The 22,053-nt window shown below is 43.5% G+C and overlaps 2 protein-coding genes across 2 annotated transcripts in view; one reads left to right on the plus strand and one right to left on the minus strand.

Moving 5' to 3' along the window:
• On the minus strand, nt 1-1,203 carry Tex38 (testis expressed 38). The gene is made up of 2 exons (XM_021201244.1): nt 1,162-1,203; nt 1-769 (listed from the first exon to the last, which is right to left on the minus strand). Exons 1-2 carry the CDS (start codon nt 1,193-1,195, stop codon nt 165-167), a joined length of 639 nt encoding a protein of 212 aa, XP_021056903.1. The 5' UTR covers nt 1,196-1,203; the 3' UTR covers nt 1-164.
• Nucleotides 1,204-4,775: 3,572 nt separating this feature from the next.
• The window catches only part of Atpaf1 (ATP synthase mitochondrial F1 complex assembly factor 1), a 21,371-nt gene continuing 4,093 nt past the window's right edge, over nt 4,776-22,053 (plus strand). The window contains exons 1-8 of the mRNA XM_021200308.2: nt 4,776-5,263; nt 8,382-8,490; nt 10,742-10,792; nt 11,385-11,447; nt 14,982-15,032; nt 16,171-16,218; nt 17,361-17,456; nt 19,939-20,046. Of these exons, the coding sequence (XP_021055967.1) occupies nt 4,938-5,263; nt 8,382-8,490; nt 10,742-10,792; nt 11,385-11,447; nt 14,982-15,032; nt 16,171-16,218; nt 17,361-17,456; nt 19,939-20,046 (852 nt within the window). The 5' untranslated portion in view covers nt 4,776-4,937. The remainder of the gene's footprint in view (nt 5,264-8,381; nt 8,491-10,741; nt 10,793-11,384; nt 11,448-14,981; nt 15,033-16,170; nt 16,219-17,360; nt 17,457-19,938; nt 20,047-22,053) is intronic.

The raw sequence follows: 22,053 nt of genomic DNA on the forward strand, positions 1-22,053 counted from the left end.
GACAGTGGAAAACTTGGACTTTATTTTTTTTTTTTTTAAGTTTGTGGCTTTAAACCGCTCACCAGGTGGCTGTGATCTCCTTGTCAGTACCAACTCCTTGTGGTTATCTCTGTGTTCTACCAAAGGGAGCCTTTGGTACTTGCAGCTCCCACCCTAAGAGGAAACTACAGCTCTGAAGCAAAAGGCTTGGCATTAAAGCAGTTTGTTCCATGGGCCAGTGTTGGGAGGGAACAGAAAGGAACATTCCTTTCAGGGCTGTTGGCCAAAGGGTAAGAGACAGAGTGGTTCAACATGGGAGGCAGGTGGCAGAGGGATAGGGCAAAGGGCACCTCCTGAAAGGTGGGGAGTGGGAATGGGGAGTCAGTCCGAGGCTGTGGCATTTTTGAAGACAGGGGCTGCTTTGGAATCCCCAAAACATGTTGCAAGAGATCAGAGGCTTCACCTCTGGGGCTGCTGTCTTGTACAACTAAGTTTCTGCCTTCAGAGAGATCCAACTCCCACAAAGAATCTGGATTCTGATCTTCTGGCTCAGTCTTGGTGACAGCAGGGGGAGGGCCTGTGTTAATGGCTACATTCATGCCATGGTAACGCCGCTTGTTTATCCAGTACAACAGTGGGCTGTAGGTGAATGTGGCAGCTCTCATCACTTCCACCCACTGCTGGGCACGTTCTTCTCTTTGCAAGTTCTTCTTCCAGTGCAGAAAGAGTATGCAGCTTCCTATTAGCACAGAACACAGCCCCAGGAATCCAATGCACAAGGAGATCCACACTAAGGCAATGAGAGAGAGAGAGAGAGAAAGGCTGGCTGGCTGGTGTGCCTAATGCACAGCCTTTTTTTTTTCACTCCCCTCCTTGACCTCCTCACTAGTCACTCTTCCTGTTCTCTCCATTCCTCACCTCCCTCCTCGTTCTCCAGCTCAACACTAGACTTCCAGGTTCCTTAAGGGATCATTTTAGCTATTTACAGATGAGAAACACCAAGTCTAAAGGGGGTAAGGACTCAGCCTTCCGGGAGTACTTAGTTTCTAGAAAAGACAATCATCTAATTGCTTAGCACTTCAAGAAGCCACCACTCCTCCATCCAGGCAAAAGACCTCCCCTTAGGGACCCCATGCCCCAGGGTACAATGTGAGAGGAAAGGGCTAGAGGTGCTACACTTACTGCCAGAGAGGCTTGGGTCCTTTGGGGAATCCATAAAGGTCAGTCTTGGCCTCCAGCCTATCACTCTGGGGAGAGGAAATTCACACCACTCCACCAATAGGAGTCCTCAGAAGGCCCAGGCCTCATTGTTCTGTAAAGGAAAGGTCATCAGGTTCTGTCCAACTGGCATTCCAGGGACAATGTTTGTGGAGCCCATCCAGTGACCTCTAGTACACAACATCTACTGCTTCTACCAAAGACTGAGGCACCAGGAGAGTTGTCTGCCCAATTCCTTACAGTGAACCCATAGAGCAGCCCCAGGACAGGGCCTTGGCGTTCTCAAGGTGCTAACTATGTGGTTGGTGATTAAGGAAACACTACTGGGTACCTTCCCCAGTGCCTACCGGGGAGAGCACACAGAGCATTGGGCATGTCTGGCCTCAACAAATCTTGACCAAGCTATGAGAAGAAAACCAGCTCAAGAGAACCAATGGGTCAGTGCCTCCTTTGTCTCCTACAATCTCTTATTTCTGCTTTCTTTCTTTCCTTTAGCAGGTGCTGGCAAGTGTTCTTGAGCCCTGTGGGAGCTCTCCTCCATCTGGTCCTGCATTCCTTTCCAGGCTAACTTTCTTTCCTTTATCCTGAATACTCCATTCCCTTCTGGCCAGGCCATCAGACATCCCCTACACACACACACACACACACACCCGGGGGGTCAGGGGGAGAGCACACTGTTGGGGCAGGTCTCACTGGCAACCGATCCCCCCAAGGATTTATTGGAGCCAGGGTCTTGCTCATTACTTAAAGCAACTTGATCCACTTATGGGTAGCTCAGTTAGAAAGCCCTTGCATGTTATGTCTCAGTCAACTCTAGGGGAGACATACCAACCAGTCCTAACTTGAAATCTTACCCTTTAGTTTTTCTCCTTTTTATAGTCTCCTATTGTGACTCCAGACACTCTATGTTACTTTTGTATTTCTGTGACCCATATACCAGACAGAAACAATGTTAAAAGGAAAGGTTTGATTTTGTTCCTGTTTCAGAGGGTTCCATAGTTGCTCAGTCCCATGTGAATGGGCTGGTCATCATGGCTGTGGTAGAACACATGGTAAAAGACAGCCATTCACATCACAGAAAACAGAAAGCAGAGCTCAGGACCAGAACCGAGGTCTGGACTATAGTCTTCAAATTCCTACCCCATGTGACCTTCTTCTGCCCAACCTCTTTAGTTTCCACAGCCTCCCAAAATAGTGCCACTAGCTGGGGACCAAGTGTTCAACACATGAGTTTATTGAGAACATTTCAGATTCAAACCAGAGCAGGCACTATTTACAGAGTTCTTCCCAGAATGCCTTTCCCTCGGCTCTACCTTATTGCCCCTGCTTTTCCTCTTCTTTCGATGGTGTCTTCCACTATCTCCTGGTCTCTAAGTCGTGGCATGCTCCAGGGCTCAGTCTTTAGCATTCTACCTATGTTCCCTTCTTGGTAGACTTACCCACATTTATAACATTAAAGAACACAAATGCGCTGATGATTTACAGCTGTATACCTCCAGCCTGGAACATACCTCAGAACTTCAGATTCACATACCCAGCAGTCTGGCTGACATCCTTCTTGCCTATCTATTAGTTATATTTAACCTGGGACTTTAAGGTGGGACAGATTACTCACCCTTGGAGGTTTCCATATTTGCTCCACATACTCCGAGTTCCAGCAGTCAGAACGATCCTTTGAAGAGTAGGCCATGTTACTCTGCTCAAACTTCCCAGAACAAAAGCCAGTTTTTAACCATGACCTTCAAAGCTCTGAGCAATTTAGCCACTCAACTCTGTGTCATCTCTACCTCTGTCCCCTCGGCCACGGGGATAAGCTCTTGCTATTTACAACACTATAATCATGTTGTTGCACTTGCTGTTCCCCTTAGCTAGTTTGTCCCTGCAGGTATCCATACAAGTCATCCCCCATTCCATCCAAACCCTGCTCAGACAATACCCTATGCGTGTCTCTCTTTTCTTGCTTTGCTTTTCTACATACAAGTGTTTATCTGGTTCCACTGAAATGTGAATCCCATGGGTTTCTGTAAACAAGGTGTTTACAGAAATTCTATGGGTTTATGTAAACATTGCTGTTGCTGTGATAAAAAAATATCAATTTTTTGTGAAGGAACTTATAGACAGAGGCCTTATTTCGTTTGTTTGTTTTGTTTTTGTTTTGTTTTGTTGTTGGTGGTAGTATTTTTGTTTGTCTTATGGGTCCAGAAAGGGGCAGGGGGTCCATAATGACAAAGGAGACATGGCAGCAGGTGGCTGGGGCACAAAGCTGGGAGATCACATCCTTATCCATATGCAGGAAGCAAAAAGCAGTGCCTGGAAATGGGGAAGCCTGCAACTCTCAAAGCCTACCCAGTGATGTACTTCCTCCTGCAAGGCTCACCTCCTAGAGGGTCACACCCTCCCCAACAGGGGAACAAGTGTTCAAATACCTGAGTCTGTGGGAGGCATTTCTACCTCAGACCACTGTTGAGCTAAAGTTCTGGATAGTTATATCTTCTGTAAAAAGTAGACTGTGAAGGGTTGGGGATTTAGCCTAGTAGAGTGCTTGCACAAGGCCCTGGGTTCAGCCCTCAGCTCTGGGTGGGGGGAGAGTAAAGATAGACTATAAGGGAGCATGGGGGAGAGATGGCTCAGCAGGTTAAAACACTTGCCCTGTGAGCCTGGAGAGCTGATTTAGATCCCTAGAAACTGGAAAGGAAGGAGAGAGCCTATGTCACAAAATTGTCTTCTGATTTTCACATGTGCTTCACCACACTCCAACACAATTCTTTTTTTTTTTTTTAAGGATGGGGAGGTTTCTCGAGAGGTCTCTTTGAGGTGCTGAGAGAACTGAGTTCCAGATGAGGAGAAGGCAGTGCACGCCTGTTTGAGCAGAGGAAACAGCACGTTGAAGATTCCTGAGCCAGGTACAGGCCAGCAAAGTCAGACTTCCATATCTCCCACTGCATTGTCCAGCATCGACAGTCTGATGTCTGAGTCTGGAGTCTGTTCCTGCCTCGGGAGAGGTTCCTATCAACTAAGGTGCAGAAAAGGGCTTCCATGTGATTGCCCTCACATAGGGTCTGCTTTTGCTGGCAGCCGGTGAGAATCCATTGTTCCTAAGCTCAAGTTTGTTTCAGCAGATGAAGATGGTGACATTTTGGTTGAGAGGGGGAGAGCCCAAATAAAGACTTGTCCAGGACAATTCCTTATGTTTCTGAGGAAAGGAGTTCAATTAAATGCCAGGAAGAAACCCAGTCTTCAGAGGCACTGCGTTTTTTAAAAGCTTAGCTTTTAGGTGGAACTTACTACTTTAATGGTTCGCAGCCGGTTTAGCGTCTCCATCTGTAAAATGAGGTTAATATCTACTTCATAGGGTATGAGGCCAATGGAACCTTCTGCAAATAGACACCGATAAAGAGAAGCTTCAGCTATGATGTTCAAACATCCTTTGCAGCTAAAGAAACTGTTACAGCTAGTGCCAAGTAAATTTAGAAAAGGGGCAAGCCCGGTGAGAACCCTAAGATGCAAGCCAGCTTTCCAGAAGAAGCCTGGCGCGCAGAGGCTGCTGGTCGGGGGTAGGGGGTGGGGTGAATCCCGGCAGACTCCCGGGAGGAGACGCGCCGCGACACCCACAGAGCGGGTGGGCAGAACCGAGAGCTGCCAGCCCGAAGCGTCGTTGTCCCTTTTCCACTCCAGCACCCGGAACCTTGAGCGCGCGGAACCTCGGTGGCGGAACGCGGGCCTCGCGGACCTTGCGGGAGATGGAGCAGGCGCGCGGGCCGGGGGCCGAGGTTGACGCGCCCGAGGAGGAGGAGGGGGAGTCGCAGGCGGCCATGGCGGCCGTCGTGTCCGCTGCGGGTGGAGCGTGCCCCGCAGTCCTGCAGGTGGCCGGCCTCTACCGAGGCCTGTGTGCAGTGCGCAGCCGCGCCCTGGGGCTGGGGTTCGTGTCACCAGCACAGTTGCGCGTGTTCCCGGTGCGCCGGGGCTCGGGCCTGCCCCCCGGGGGAGCAGACGACAGTGGGGTCAGCGAGCTGGAAGCGAACCCCTTCTACGACCGCTACCGGGACAAGATCCAGCAGCTGCGCAGGTGCGGGCCTGGCCCGGTGGGGGTGGGGACTCGCGGCGGGCGGGCAGAGCTTCCGGCACGCGCTCCTATCCGGCTCGGTGGGCTTGCACTGTCCCCGCTATACCAATAGTTTGTTTCCAAGTTCAGAGAGGCCAGGCCACTTGCCTAAAGTCACACCTCTGCAGAACCTTTGGATCTTTCCACAGTCGTCTTTGTGCTTTGTTCTCAGTAAAGCCCTAGGAGGAAGACAGCTCAGAGAAAGTTATCCCCTATGTAGAAAGACGAAAATGAAGCCCTTCAGCGAAGGCATTTGATTTGCTCAAGGTCACATGTTGAGTCAGCAGATACCTGCCTTAGAGGTCAGGCTCCCAGCTTAGGGCCCTGACTGCCTGGAAAGGAGATTGGGATTTCGGCAAAGACTGGTAGTGTCAGTTTGTATTGCCCATTGAACCCTTTCACTATGGTAATGTGGGGATCTGGAGAGAGGTAGAGGCTTGCCCGAGGTCACACAATTGGTTAGGGCTTATCTGACCAAAACCAGGGTTCCTAAGGCTTCAACTTCCAGAAGGGCAACCGTGAAGATGGAAGAGTTGTAGCTTAGTGTAAGAGAACTTGCTTCCTATGCACTGGGCCTTGAGTTCCATCCCCAGCACTCAGGAGGAAAAGGCTGAGGGTTATGGCTGTTAAGGTAGGTAGAGTGGGTGCCTAGGTCCAGGTCGAAGGATGAAGGTAAGGAAAGGAGGTCTGAGGGAATTTTATGCTATAGGAAGGCACTTCTGAAAGGAAACCAGACGTTACCGGCTAGAAGTTCTCTGCATTTTGTCTCATTTTAATTCCACTCCTTTAAGTTCTTCGTCTTCACGTGGGCAGTAGTATCCTCTAACTAGGTGTACTGTTTGCTTTGGTGTGTCAACTTGACACAAGCTGGAGTTATCACAAAGAAAGCTTCAGGTGAGGAAATGCCTCCATGAGATCCTGCTGTAAGGCATTTTCTCAATTAGTGATCCAGGGTGGGAGTGCCATCCCTGGGCTGGTAGTCTTGGGTTCTATAAGAAAACAAGCTGAGCAAGTCAGGGAAAGCAAGCCAGTAAAGACCATCCCTCCATGGCCTCTGCATCAGCTCCTGCTTCCTGACCTGCTTGACTTCCAGCCCTGACTTCTTCCTTTGGTGATGAACAGCAGTATGGAAGTGTAAGCTGAATAAACCCTTTCCTCCCCAGCTTGCATCTTGGCTATGATGTTTGTGCAGGAATAGAAACCCTGACTAAGACACTAGGGTTCACCACTTCTAGCCTTGGAACCCTCCACCTGTCTGTCACTTTACAATGAATATAGTGATCTTCCATGCTTTTTAAAGCAATGATGGAATAAATCAGTGAGTACTTTTGCTCTCCTTCAAACATTAGATAGTCTCAAATATTTGTGAATTTTTTTGTTGGTTTTTGTTTTTGTTTTTGTTTTTTGATTGTTTGTTTTTCGAGACAGGGTTTCTCTGTATAGTCCTGGCTGTCCTGGAACTCACTCTGTAGACCTGGCTGTCCTGGAACTCACTCTGTANACCAGGCTGTCCTCAAACTCAGAAATCCACCTGCCTCTGCCTCCTGAGTGCTGGGATTAAAAGCATGCGCCACCATGCCCAGCAAATTTGTGATTTTAAAATAGTACTTGACCTGCAGTCCTCTCCACCCACTTCTCTCTGATCCCTTTTATACACAAGCGTCTCCAAGAGGTGTCTCATCTCACTGAGTACTTTGTGGGTCTATTCAGACTTACTCGGGAGCCAATAATGTTCTCTCTCCTTCCTTACCAGGTCATTCCCATCAACATTTGTACATACTGATATTTTAGAAAGAGTTTGCCAAGGTGCCCTATTGAATTCTTCAGTGTCCAAACTGCTTAGTGCTTGACATAAAACCTTCACACACTAGACTCTGCCACTCTCTAGACCAATCTAGTACCTAAACTCCAAATACTATGGTCTAGGTCTAGCTCTTAAATCATTGGAGGAATGTGTTCCAAATATGGGAAATAATAACACAGTCAAAAGTACAGTCATGAAACCACCTCAGTCATTTAAGGATGTTTGAGCAAAATTTTGTTATGGTTATAATTATCAGCAGTGTGTGTGTACATACTTATGTATCTGCCTCTACAACTAGGTAGTAAATTTCTTCACGTAGGGACAGCGTGTTAGCTCTTTTCTATGTGCCTAGAGCACAGCAAGAACTCTACTGCCCAGGGTGCCCTGTTTTCTATGCACTCACCATGGCAAGCTCAGGTACGCCTGTGCTTATTAGCTGGGCTGACCCAGTCCTTCCAGAAGAAAAGAAAAGATCAGCCCATCTACATAGTAATGAAAGGGAGTGACATTTGGTGTCACATCCAAACAGTTTTTGGAATAGGCAGTACCCTATAATGTCTTGACTATGAAGGTCTACCAAAGGGTTAAACAAGATATCCTTGGCTCCTCGCCCAAGCTGTTGTGTGTCTCCCAGGCAAGTAGCTAGAGTTCTTGGATGATGTTTTCATCTACGATAACAAAGCCAAGCATCCCATAATCAGCTACACATTCTGAAGTATTCTTAGTGACAATGTCAGCCTAGCCTTCAAGCCTGAAGAGCATCCCCATTTTAAAATAAAAGATGAATTCTGTGTTCTGTCTGATAGGTCCTAAGTCTTCTTCCAAAGCATCCATTTGGGGTACAGGGTCTGATGGTGGGTACAGAGGGAGACGCCAAAGATTAGATATATTCAGGGAAAACCTTAACACCTAGTAGGCACACTGTGGGATTCCTGCCTGTGGTGGTAACCCAGCAATATGTCTTGAAAGTATTCTTTCTCTCTTGGGTAGCTTACAAGCCTGAGAAAGCAAGCTCTGCATCACCTGAGAGAGTAGCCTGCAAAAGAAAAAACAAAACAAAACAAAACCAGTGTTGCACTGCTGATCCCTAGCCGCTTACCTATAGTTGAGTAATTGGCTTTGCTTTCCACTGCCTTGACTTTCAGGCTTATACCCTGTTCTTAACAACATTAGCCTCATGGTGTCCGTGTCCCTTCTCTGAGGAGGTGTAATGGAGTGCTTCCTTATTTCAAAACCCAGATAGGCCTGGGTGCTTCACCTTTATTTACCTTTTGTCAGGTCTGACCCAGCTGCCTTTGAGTCCCGCCTGGAGAAGCGCAGTGAGTTCCGAAAGCAACCAGTGGGGCACTCCAAACAAAGTGATTTTATCAAGTGTATGGAGCAGAAGGTAAGGCGCGCTGGGTCTCAGAGGTTGGTTTTGTCTTGTTGTATAAGTTTACTCGCCCTTACCCTTTAAGTGGTCGCCAGTGACCAGAACATCTCATCTTTATTCATTCTCCATCAGTAAATGTGTACCCTGCTCTTGCTGGACAAGATCCTGTAGTCATGTTGGAATGTAGAGGAATGAGAGGAGAGTCCCCACTCATAAGAAATGTAGTCTAGTGATCAAGGTGCTCATGGCACTGAGCTGTAGGACGCAGGGGATATTTTCAATGGAGATCCTGGGTTTGCTTTTTTTTTTTTAAAGACAGAGTCTCACTGTCTATCTCTGGCTGGCCTGGAACTTGCCATGTAGACCAGACCAGGCTGACTTTGGACTCATAGATTCTCTTATCTCTTGCCTCCTGAGAATTGGGATTAAAGTTGTGCACTACCACACCCAGCAAGATGTATTATTATTTTTTTTTGTAGGTGTGTATGTCTGCATGTGTGTATGTACACATGGCTGCAGAGGTAATTGAGTTTAAAAGGTAGAGGTAGGGTAACTTGCCTCATAAGAAGACAAGCTCGGGAACCACATGCCAGGGACTGAGTCATAGCTTTTAGCTACCAGCTAGGTAGTTATGGGCAAATTATGTAACTTCTCTGTGCCTTAGTTTTGCCTATTTGTGAATTAGAAATAATAATACTTACCTCACAGAATATGCTAAGACTAGATGAACTAGTATCGTGTACTCTCCAACACCATCCCTGGCACATGAAAAGACCTTAATGCATCATTAGCCTTTGTGATCCTTGAGCACCAGTGCTGGGGAAAGCATGTGGAAAGCCAGCTATGATAATCTAGGGCAATGCTTTCCAGACTCTGACCACAACTCACAATAGGAAATATATTTACATTGCTGCTTAGAATATATGTGTCTGTTATATCAAATGAAACTTTTATGCAGCAGTAGTCTAGTGACATGTAATACATTCTTTTCCTATGTTTGTCTGGTTCTCACTCTGCAAACCAGTCTCATCTGGAACTTAGTAGGTAACCCTCTTGAACTCTCAGTAACCCTCCTGCCTCAGCCTCCCATGGGCTCAGATTGCAGGTGTGAGTCATCACACCTGGGTAGTGTATTCTTAGTTTTCATCTCCTAAAAAATACTGTTGACAATCCACTGAAGTGATTTTACAACATATAATTTGAAAACTTGTAATCTCAGAGGTGCACGGGAACAAATTCTGGAGAGACTTGAGCCAAGCTAGAACTACTTTTGATTGGTTTTGGCCCTTTTAGAGAGGAAATATATCTGTTGTTAGCACATTTCTGTGACAGAAGCAACCTTGATGAGGAAGGATTGGGTTTTGCATGTTTCAGATTTGTCAGTACATCATGTCAAAGAGCATGTGAGCTTAGGAAGCAGAAAAGGGGGCTATGGAAAGAGACCAAAGTAACATAGAGCCCCTAAGAACATGCCCTAACATACTTCCTCCAGATAGACCCCACAGCCTACCTTTCGTCAGTTCTCAATATCTTAATATTATGAATCCAGCAAAGGATTAATCTGTTCATTAGCTCAGAGCCCTCATGACCTAGTCATCTCTGGAAGTGCCATCACAGACTTATCCAGAGGTGCATTACAAATCCCCTAGGCACCTCTTGGTCCCGTCAATGTAACAAGGGATTTTAACTATCACAAGAAGTCTAATTAATAGAGAATCTGAGAACTCAACAGGACTCTAGCATGCTGAAGACACCTACCACTAGAAATGCTATCAGAAATAATCAGTTTTAGAAAACACATCTCTCCATTTCTCACCTAATTGGTGTCTGGTGTGGAATAGGTCAGCGGGCCAAACCCAGAAAGAATCCTTCACAGTCTTTCACAGTCCTTGATAGTGGCAGCCGTTCTGTGAACTCCTGTACTGGGAGTCAGTGTCTGCTAACATACCTGTTCTCACCTCTGTATCTCAGAATCTTAGCGGAAGAAGAGCTGCCCCATAAACAGTACCTCTTAGAGAGGTGTGTACTGTGTCCTAGAGAGTGGGTATGAGAGAGTTCCCAGGGACAGAAGGACTCAGTCTCTTAGAGAGGTGTGTACTGTGTCCTAGAGAGTGGATATGAGAGAGTTCCCAGGAACAGAAGGACTCAGTGAGACTGGCCACCTCAGTGGCTTGATATATTCTCTTTCTTCCTGCCTTTCTTGCTTGCTTTCTTTCTTTCTATGAGGAAAGTATAGTTTAATAGTCTGTCTCATCATATATTTCAGACAGATGCCTTGGGGAAACAGCCTGTGAGCAAAGGATTCACTAAGGACAAGGTAGGTTTCTAGTTAAATATAGAAATCTAAGTCTGAAGTCATGTGGGACATCTATAATAAGAGGCTGCAGATTTAAACATATTTGTTGTGCTCAGGGATTTTTGTCTAAGATGATTTTTCCCAATAGTAGAGATGAGAAATATTTGTCTGGATTATTGTGTCCTTGACATGACTTCTAACTTAGGTTTGGGTCCACGGATGCTACAAGACATTTGAAGGAAATGTAAAGCACTCCTTTCTAAATCAAAACACCACATGGAGCATGTACCTATTGTACAAATACAGAGCTCCCTGGTGGAACAGCAGCCAGTCTTCTCCTTTACCAGCTGCAAAGTGCTGCAGGATTCACTGGTGAGACTGAAGCATCCGGAGATGCTTGATGACCTAATAGATACTGTCCAGGAATAGAACTGTGAAGGTCTGTGTGGGAGCGGAGACTCACATTCTCTGAGCATGTGAGTGTTTTTGTACCTACCTACCGGAGGTCTGCTTCACTGTGCTGACATTCTTTTCCACAAGGCTTGAGACAGAACTAAGCTGGGGTTGTTGTTATCGTTAATTGTAGATGTTAATTGCTATTTCTTCTTTCAAGACTCTCAGTTCAGTCTTCAACGTTGAGATGGTGAAAGACAAAACTGCGGAGGAAATAAAACAGGTAATGGGTGGAAATGAGTAGGCACGCCCCCTGAGAGTGTTTGCTCTGTGAACCAAGTCTGAGAACAGAAAAGGTCAGACATTTTTCTTACACCTTTTTCTATCCCAATAACAAATAGTCCTAAGGGACAAAAGTGATGAGTCACATAAATAGCAGTGACATTTAAAAAGTGTCTTTCTTTGTCTTGCTTTTATATGTCTAATGACTTAGGTTCACCCTTTCTCTTTCATTTTAAGTCGTCAAAGTTCTATAGCGGGCTCTGTACCACCTTTCCAAATAGGCTCCCATGGTGTGCTGGTGGGGTAGTGGTGGGCACAGCTGCTCCATGTAGCTTTCCCTTTACCTTGTCTTAGCTGAGTGTGCCTGAGGTTCTGCTTGCTACAGAGAAGATAGTGTGCTGGTTAAAGCAGAGACTGTAGAGCTGGGCATGGTGGCACAGGCCTTTAATCCCGGCACTCAGGAGGCAGAGGCAGTCAGATCTCTGTAAGTTCAAGGTCAGCCTGGTCTACAGAGTGAGTTCCAGGACAGCCAGGACTACACAAAGAAACCCTGTATCAAGAAAGGGAGGGAGGGAAGGAGGGAAGGAAGGAAGTTAGACTTTACAAATGAGCTGCCATTTTTAAGCTCTAGCTCTGCCACTTATCTGACTGACAAGTTAATTTCTCAGAGCCTCAGTTTCCCCACTGTAAAGTGGTAAGAGCTATATGCCTACTTCTTAAACTATTTGAGAATTAAATGAGTTAACGTTTGTGAAGTACTTAGAACGAATCCTGGCACAGAGTAAGTGCTATTGATGTTTTAAAATAAATGAAAAAGTATCAGTAAATATTTGATTTGTATACCTATTTTATATTACATATACCCACAATCAAATTTCTTGGGCAAAAGGAAGTCACAAGTGGAAAAACTTTAAGAAGTTCTAGTATAAGCCAAATTCCCTCCCTTTGCCTGCCCCCTCACACCACCAAGCAGTACTGGGAACTGAACCAAGACTTCATGCATGCTAAGCATCTGATACTGTTGGATTACAGGACATTGGTGATAGCACAGACTAATATTCTGCCTACACAGTGCTTGCAAACCAGTGAAGGAGATGCATTCGTATGCTAATGACCATATTTAAATTAATGTATTTGTTTCAGTTAGTTTTTTATTACTGCAATCAGACACCATGACCAAAAGCAACTTGGGAAGAAAGGTGTTTATTTCAGCTTAAAGTTTGTAGTCTGTCATCTAGGGAGGTCAGAGAGGGAACTCAAAATCACAGAAGTATAGAAGCTGGAGCTGGTGCATCAACCCATGGAGAAGTGCTGTTTACAGGCTTGCTCAGCGGCTTTGTATATGTTTCAGGGCCACCCACTGATGGATGGCATCAGTCCACAATAGGCTGGGCCCTTCCACATTGGTCACTAATTACAAACATGCTGGAGGATTGGCTCAGCGGTTTAGAGCACTAAACACTCTTGCAGAGGACCGAGGTTTGATTCCCAGCATCCACAGGGTGGCTCACAACCATCTGTAACATCACTTCCAAGAGATCAAAAACTCTAATGACTTCTTGGAGATGTAAATATGGTATACATACATATGTATGTTCAAGCCAATAGTCATACACATAAAATAATAAAATAAAAAATTTTAAATTTATTTTTTTTACTAGAAAATGTACCATATTCTTGTCCGTAGGCCAGTCTCATGGGAGCATTTTCTCAATCGAGGCTCCCTTTTCCTAAATGACTTTCTCTGTCAAGCTGACATAAAACTAGCCAGCGCAATCTCTAGAGAGATATGAAATAGACAATTCATAGGAAAACTTCTGATGAAATGATGAAGGAAAACTACTTGTGGGGAAAAGTATGAACTTAGCCTTGAGTTAAGGAAGAACTGGTGGGGAAGGTGGTCAGAGATGGGAAAAAGAAAATTCCAGTAAAAACCCTTAATGCGAAAAGCCACAGAGGACAAAAAAAATAATAGAAGTCGGTAAAAAGCGTGTGCATAGAACATGCATACGTGCTGTGAGGATACTGCATGTGGACTACATACAATATATTGTCAAAAGCATTCCTAAGAACAACCAAAACAATTCTTACAGTGTAATAAAACTGTGGGCTTTCTTTTTCTTTTTCCCTGTTTTCTTATTTTATACTTTATAAACCTACTCACTATTTTTGGGTGTTTACATCATGAAAATCAACTATGCTCTTTGTGCTCTTTGATGCCAGGCAGAGAGATGGTGATTGCTCTTTATCCCAGTCAGGCAACAGACTCTATCTGCTTCCTAAATATAGGACTTCCTGGAAGCAGAATTTTAAGAGCTGCCTGCAATAAGCAATAAAAGCTAACATTATTTTAGTGTCTACTCTGCCAGTCTCAATTCTACCAGTTCAGTTAGTCTTCATAACAATCCTATGAGGTTGGTGTCACTGCTGTTGTATCAATGTCATCAAAGTTTCAGAGATTTGTCCAAGGTGGAATAGCTAGTAAATGATCAGGGCTAGGGTTTGCATCCCAGGCCATTGACTCCAGACCCTAACCTCTGAGTGACCTGTATTCTTCCTCTCTGGGAAGGTCCACAGTTGGCTGGGGAGGCATGGTGTGGGGAGAGGATAAAGAACTTGTGAAAGCCTATCACAAACAAGATAAATCCTGAGAACAATTATTTCAGAGGTCATAGAAACTATGACAGGGTTTATTTTGTAAAGGTTATTTTCTTATTATATGTGTATGGATGTTTTGTCTACATGCAAGTCTGTGCATCACATATGTGCAGTACCTGTGGAGGCCAAGAATAAGTATCAGATTCCCTGGAACTACAGTTACAGATGGTGTGAGCTACCATCTGGACAGTAGGAGTTGAACCTCAGTGCTCTTAACTGCTAAGCCATCTCTCCAGCCCCTTTTATTTTTATCAGTTATCTGTTTGTAAGGGAGTATGTATACAGGAGTGCAGGAGCCTGCAGAGGCTGAAGGATCCCACTGGTCTCCTGGCGCTGGAGTAAGAGGCAGCCATGAAATGCCTGACGTGGATGCTAAGAACCAAACTCGGGACTTTTTCAAGAGCTATAGATGTTATTAACCATCTCTCCAGCTTCAGACTTGATTATTAAGAAATAAACAGTGTAGGGCTTGGAGAGATGACAGGAGTGAAGAGCACTTTTTGCTTTTCTAGAGGGTCTGTGTTCAGTTTCTAGCTCCCACATCATGGGGCTCATTACTGCCTTTACCTCCAGCTTTAGGGAATCCACACACCTTTTAGCCTCCAAGGGCATCTACACACATGGTACACAGAGACATAGATCTATACATTAAAAATGAATCTTAGAAAGAAATTCTTAAAGAGTTACAGTTTAATCATTTAGAAGAGCATATGTATTAAAAATTGTAATCATATACTAGTTGTAAGGACATTACAATAAGTTTTCCTCCCTATTATTAGAATAATGCTCTGAGGATGAAAGCTATCACTGTATCTTGGTGTACATTGAAAAGATTACCCGTATTGTCACAGATCATTCTTTTGTTTGTTTATTGCAGATTTGGCAGCAGTATTTTTCAGCAAAAGACACAGTCTACGCAGTTATTCCTGTGAGTAATCTGAAGGGGAGATGAAAGTGTTTCAGCTTGAGGTCAGCGCTCGTACCCTCTCAGGCAGCTGCCTTTACTTCTCCTCTATTTATGACATCTCAGGAACTTACACTTTACAGCTCTAAGAGTTTTATTATGCCCTAAGCAGCAGAGATTGGAAGTTCCATATGGTATATTTATGACTTTTGCTTTCCCTCGTTCTGGTTTAGGAATGTTTCCAAGTCTGCCCAGGGAGGCTAGTGTAAGTTCATGTTTCTGAGTGATTTCCAGATGCATTTTATTTCATTTTCACTTTCTAACCAAACTGTGGGAGTCAAGACACAGCCACAGCATGGCTTTCTTCCCTTCCTGTGTGTATGGCAAATGCTGAGCTGACCCAGAGCTCCCTCTGGGCCTCTCCAGCTTTTCCCCTTAGCAAGCGGCATTTTCTTGGCTTTGCCTTCGTGGAATTGTTTTAAAGGTGATTGCTGGCCATTGCTTTACGATAGCTAAGAACCAGACATGGTGGTGCACACCTTTAATCCCAGTGCTCGAGAGGTAGAAACAGAGGCAGACAGGTCTCGTGAGTTAGAGGTCAGCCTTGTCTATACAGCAAGTAAAAAAAGAAAGAGAGAGAGAGATTATCTTTTATCTTAAAGTGCACTGAAGAACACCACTGTATTCTGAGAGGCTTACCTAAGTATAAGATTAAAGATGAAAATGCATACAGAGAAAAAAGCCAGGCCTTTGGCTGTGAGGAGACTCTGTCCTTTGTTTTAACTTCTTATACATATATGCTCTTACCTTCATGAACTCCACAACCTGTGCAGTCTGTACTTGCTGTTTTAGATCTTTCATACCAGCTCATTGAACAGGCCTTCTCAGGTCTCCCTTGAGTACCTTCCTACCTGGTTCCTTGGAGACTTTGAATCATTGGAGGACTTAGTCTTCACATATGCTCTGTAGCAATGAGCAACAAAGCATGCATCAGGTTTTCCTGTCATTTTATTATAAGAGTGATTTGTAAATGGTGGAACTTAAAAGCCTGTTTTAGCCATAATGTAGTTCTAGAATTCAATCTTAGAAAAAAATCTAGTGTGATTGTGATTTTTCATGTTTTCCTATTTGTAAGTTAATTTTATTCTTTTCTAACTTACAGAAAGAGAAGTTTGATTTGATCTGGAACCGGGCTCAGTCCTGCCCAACAGTAAGTCTGTAGTGACTGTGAAGAATTGCTTATAAGTGCTACCAAAGAGGAAATGTCAAACCAGTTCTTGTCATAATATAAGTGGTATTTTCATTCTTATAAATGGCTTTTTAGCACTTTACTACATATTAGGCCTTTGTGATATAGGTCTTAATCTGTCAGTATATGTACATCTGCAAAGGCAGCGTAGAGCCCAGTGTAGTGATACGTGTCTTTAATCCTAGTCAGCCTGGTCTATATAACAGGTTCCAGGTCACCCAGGGCTAGAGAGAAAGCCTGCCTCAATAAGAAAGGAAGGAAGGAAGGGAGGAGGGAGGGAAGGAGGGAAGGGGGGAGGGAGGGAGGGAGGGAGGAAACTAGACAGCACCTAAGATCTTTATCTTCACAACCTCCGTGAGGTTCCTTTGTTAGAGTTTTCATGACAATTTTGTTCATGCTATTCTGATAATATGTGTCAGAAAAAAATTAATATTTTGATGCTGAAGTAGTGATCCACCACACAGTTCCAGGGAAAGGGAATGGCTAGCCAATGTGACAGCTATGATTGCTAGGGTTTTTCTCAAACATTGCTTGCAGGAAATAAAGACTACCTTAGCAAATCAGATATATATATATATCATACTGGTGGGCTGGATAGCAATATTGCTAAATGTCAGCTCTCAAATTTCATCTCTGATACGTTCCTTCTTAGATGGGTTGAGAAATGTGCATGTGTTTGTTTACTATCACATAATTAATTTCATAATTTCATCCCATAAAGCCAAGCATTATGGAATGGGAATATAACTCAGTAGGTTACTTTACCTAGCATGCACAAAACCCCAAGCTCAATCCCCAGTACCCCATTGACTGGGTATGGTGGCACATGCTTATTCTAAGGCTTATTCAAGGTAGAGGCAGGAGAATCAGGAGTCAGGTCATGCTTCACTGTATATGTTTGAGGTCAGCCTGGGATACATGAGACATTTTCTTAAAATTAAAAAAAAAAAAAAAAAAGACAGGAAGGAAAGAGGGAAGGAAGAGAAAATAGAGAAAATATCCAAATATCCAAGCATTGAAGAAATAGAGTGCTACTAGTGATTAGACGTTGAAGAAGTGACTTCATTTATTCACCTGTCTACTTGTTTTTCTGTTTTCCACAGTTTCTTTGTGCACTACCAAGAAGGGATGGTTATGAGTTCTTTGTAGGACAATGGACAGGTACAGAACTCCACTTCACTGCACTTATAAATATTCAGGTAGGTGACGATGCCTTACAAAACACGGGGTATAAAAAAGAAGTGTATCCTTTGGTAAGACTAGAAGCCTTCCTGGTTAGGGTCCAGAGCATGGGCTGAGTCCAGCAGTACCTGCTGTGCCGCTGCTGAACTGTAATACACTGAATGTTAGGCTGGGTTTCTAGGCCTCCACACCAGATAGCTGAAGTCAGAATGCCGTTCTCTAGCTTCACTGCCTGTCTTTTGTCTCCTTCCACAACCTCTGTGGCATCTATTGTATGTGTCTCAACACAAATGGATCGTTTTAGCCCAAGCTATGAGCCCACTGAGGAAGGCCTCCATGTCTTACCTGTGTTTTATTAACCAAGGTAGCCTTTTCCAAAATGCTAGATGAATAGTTTTCACTTCATAAATATTAGTTTATTTACTTTCTTTTTTCTTTTTTGGGTTTTTTGTTTGTTTGTTTGGTTGGTTGGTTTTTCAAGACAGGGTTTCTCTGTGTAGCCCTAGCTGTCCTGGAACTCACTTTGTAGACCAGGCTGGCCTCGAACTCAGAAATCCGCCTGCCTCTGCCTCCCGAGTGCTGGGATTAAAAGTGCGTGTGCCACCACGCCCGGCTCTTTTTTCTTTTTTTATTTACAAATATTAGAGTAAAAAAATATAGCTCAAAGTACACTTGAAACTTAAAAAAAGAGTCAGTACTTTAATTCATAGTAACTAGGATTGGCATTCTATATTCGGAGCACACACCTGATTTAAAAACAAAAAACGAAAAAACCTGTATTGTTTTGGCTTTAAAGCTGAGGCAGACAGCACAGAATAAAGTGAAGGGGCAAGCTTTGACATTGTGGTGTTAGAATTTGTCAAGTGTTAGCATTAGATACATATTATGCAGATGGTGTTTCATACTTGTCATTGAATCTTTTCAAATCTGTCATGAAGCGGCTACTGTTACTGCTTCTATTGGTAGAGAAGGTGGTGTGCTAGGGAAGGTCATTTGCATTACTAAGTAAGTAGTAAACTATTTTGAGTCCCGCATGTCTTACTCCAGAGTATAAACTTAAACACTGACCACTGTCCTGAGAACCCTACTCGGTCCTACGAGAAAAGGACTGCCCCAGTGGAGTTCTTAGCTAAAATATAAAAGCACAGAGGAATTGACAGATACCAAACACAGAGTAGATGCTGACTCTAGAACGAGATTGGAAGGCGGTACAGCGGGATCCTCCTACTGTATGTCTGTCCTTGTTTACTTTCTATTGCTATGATAAAACACCATTCTAGAAGCAACTTATAGAAGAAAGAGTTTATTTGAGCTTACAGTTCCAGAGCAGGACTCTGTAATGGCTAGGGAGACAGGATAGCAAGTAGCCAGAGCAGGAAGCTGAGAGATCATTCTTCAACAAGCATACAGTGGACAACACACTGGAAGTAGGCAAAGATATAAACTCTCATGGCTGCCTCTGCCCCCAAGGTGTACTTCCTCCAGCGAGGCTTCACCTCCTAAAAGTTCCATAACTTTCCCCAAATAGCACCACCAACTGGGGAACAAGCCTTTAGATACCTGAGTTTTGGGGGACATTTTCCATTCTAATCACCACAGTGTCTAATGTTTTCTTTCTTATATGGGTTGAGAGGTATATGTCTGTTTGTGATAGTATCACATATGAATTTCATAACAGACCCTGAGAAAGTCCTTTAGAAACGTAATGATCAAAATAATTAGTATTAGGATTATGGCCAGAATGATCAGTATGTTAGAAGTGTGGTGAGAGAACTAAGAGGATGAACTGTTAAAAGCACCTTAGCAATAGTTCGGTGTAATATGTACAGGATGCCTGCTGGAGCTCTAAAGCTGAAGCCCAGGGATGTGCTTTTTTTTTACTGTGGTTGTTTTCTTCCATGCTGTGTAACGGCATTGGCTTTAAATTCAGCTTCTCTTCCTAGTCTAGACTTGAGGTCTGGTGACCTTGCTGATCATTCTTCATGAAGTTACACATTTGTCATTTTCTCTCCTTTCTGCCCCAACCAGATAATATTTTAAAGCCACAAATAGAAATCTGGCTTGTGTACAAACTCTCCAGTGCTAGCTATAGCTTAAAAGAGCTCAGACTTTAGAGCCTCCACAGGGAGTAGATGAAATGCACTAGTCCGTAGAAGTAGCAATTACACCAGCACATCACTTTCTTTAGACCTTAGCTTGGTAGCTGCCTGTACCATTTTGTTTTTAAATGTATGACTACAATGAAGGATTCACTGCCTTTGTAAACATTTCTGGGAAAAAAGCCAACTCTTTTCCAATTGAAGACACAAATAACACCATGAAAACTGTCAGTTCGCCATGTCTTTGCAGGCTTGACCTTGCCCTGCATACCAGTCCTCTAACTCACCAGCACCCAAGGGGCTGTTAAGAGCTAGAATCTGCTCCAGACTCTGTTGCTTTGAAACTGCAGTTTGTTGTGGTGGTACCTTATTGAGCTTTGATAAGTGTTCCTCTATGCAGACCCGAGGGGATGCAGCAGCCAGCCAGCTGATTTTATATCACTATCCTGAACTTAAGGAAGAAAAGGGCATAGTGCTGATGACAGCAGAAATGGACTCCACATTTCTGGTAAGACTCTGCATTTGTCTCTTGGGGTTTTCCTAGTAGACCTGTAGGTATTTAGGTATTACTCTTTTTGATGCCTCAGGTCTAGATTAAGGAAAGATGCCTGTATGTAGTTTGTTTCTCGTGGTTAAAAACAATTTTGTCTTGCTTACAGTATCAAGGTTGAAGTACAGTTATACACAGATAAATAAATGCTTTTGTTGGTGGTGGTATTTTGTTTCATTTTACTTTTTAAGTGTGTGTGTGCGTGTGCACACACACACACACACACACACACACACACACATACACATACACATTAGGAACGGGACACAGGGCAAGATGCATGTGTAAAAAGTCAGAGGACAACCTCTGGAGGTCCATTCTCTTCCTTCCACCATCTAGCTTCCAGGGGTCAAACTCGGGTCATCTTGCAGCAAGCATCTTAACCCACTGAGCCACCTCACTGGCACTGAAAATAGGTTATTTTATTTCAGACTGGGACTCACTATGTTGCCCTAGCTAGCCTGGAACTTGCTAAGTAGACCAGGTTGGCCGCCAACTCACAAAGATCCACCTGCCTCTGTCCAAGTGCTGGGATAGGAGGTGTGTGCCACCATGGCAAGTGCTGAAAATTGTTTCATTCTCATTTCATCCCAATAGTTTACCTGCCTTAAACTCTTTTGGAGTTAAATTTTCATTTAAATTGAGATGAGGTCATTTATAGTTATGACACTCATTTGATACAAAATATTACACATTTTATTCAGGAAGTATTAATGTATTTGATTATGGATCATAACACATAGTTTAATATTATCTTTACCTATATCTTTATAAAATCCAGTAATACTAAAACCAAGACACATCTGGCCCTGGAGATTTCAAGTAAAATTATGGACACATAGGTGACTTATGAAGTGTGGGATGAGCTCACAGTCTAGAGTAATAGTTGTGTCTTTATCTTCCTCTCCACTGTTGATGGATGTCTAACATCCACCATGGGACTTCCTTTCATCCTATATATTATAAATTTATGCATTTTCCATTAAGATAAAGGCTGCAGAAAGAGTAGTTTTGGGTGGAAAATCAAGACCTCACTTTTGGACTATTAAATCTGAGATGTCTATTAGCTATCCATATAATGTAGTCAGGTAGATACATGAGCCTGGTATTCAGAAGAGCTGTAGTATATAGGTTGTATTTAAAGCCATGGATTGAATGAAATACCAAGAAAATAAATGAGGGTGCAGAAGAGAAAAGATGTAAAAACTAAGTCCTAAAAAGATGAAGAAACATCAGCAAGGAAAAGTAAGAAAAACCATTGTGATATTGGGTGGGGGTGGGGAGTTAAGCTGGTAGGTGCCTGGAAATGAAGATAAAATGTTCTAAGCAACAGGGAGTGAGTGTCTAGTTGGCCAATTCTAACTTGCTTCTAGGGCAAATGAGATAAAAGACTGAAATTTTACAAGATTTACAGACATGGAAGTATTTGGGAACCTTTATAAGAACAGTTTCAGAGGAATGTTGTGATTATAAAAGCATGATTAAATTTAAGGAAGATGGGAAGAGAGATTTGAAAGGGCAAACATTAACTCTTTCAAGGGAAGGAGAGTAAGGTGTTGGGTAGAGGAAAGAAGTGGGAACAAGGATGTCTTTTAAATATTGAATAAATAATACGGAAATATATGGTAGGGAGAAGAATATTAGCCATATGGGAGAAAGAAAAGGAATAATAATCTGGGTGAGCAAGTCTGAAAATGAGGGCTTAATCTTTCTCCAGGAGTTTAATAACTGAGGAAAGTCAGGAAATGAGGACATAGGCATAGTATAATTAGATGAGTAGAGTTAGTGGCAGCTTGTAGAAGTTCTTGCTAGGTTTTTTTTTTTTTTTTTTAATGAAAAGCCATCAGCTCAGAGTAAACATGAGAACATGGGGTTAGATATTTGAGTCAAAAGGAGATGGTATGCCAGGCATGGTGGTATACACCTTTAATCCCAGCACTTGGGAGGAAGAGACAAGTGGATGTA

Source organism: Mus pahari, chromosome 6, assembly GCF_900095145.1.
Source record: "Mus pahari chromosome 6, PAHARI_EIJ_v1.1, whole genome shotgun sequence".
In the NCBI taxonomy this organism is placed as follows: Eukaryota; Metazoa; Chordata; class Mammalia; order Rodentia; family Muridae; genus Mus; species Mus pahari.

Excerpts from the sequence above, each read along its gene's own strand:
- Tex38 (XM_021201244.1), bottom strand. The coding sequence starts at position 1,195 with ATGGATTCCCCAAAGGACCCAAGCCTCTCTGGCA. Across the intron at positions 770-1,161 it reads GGACCCAAGCCTCTCTGGCA|TGTGGATCTCCTTGTGCATT; the intron begins GTAAGTGTAGCA and ends TCATTGCCTTAG.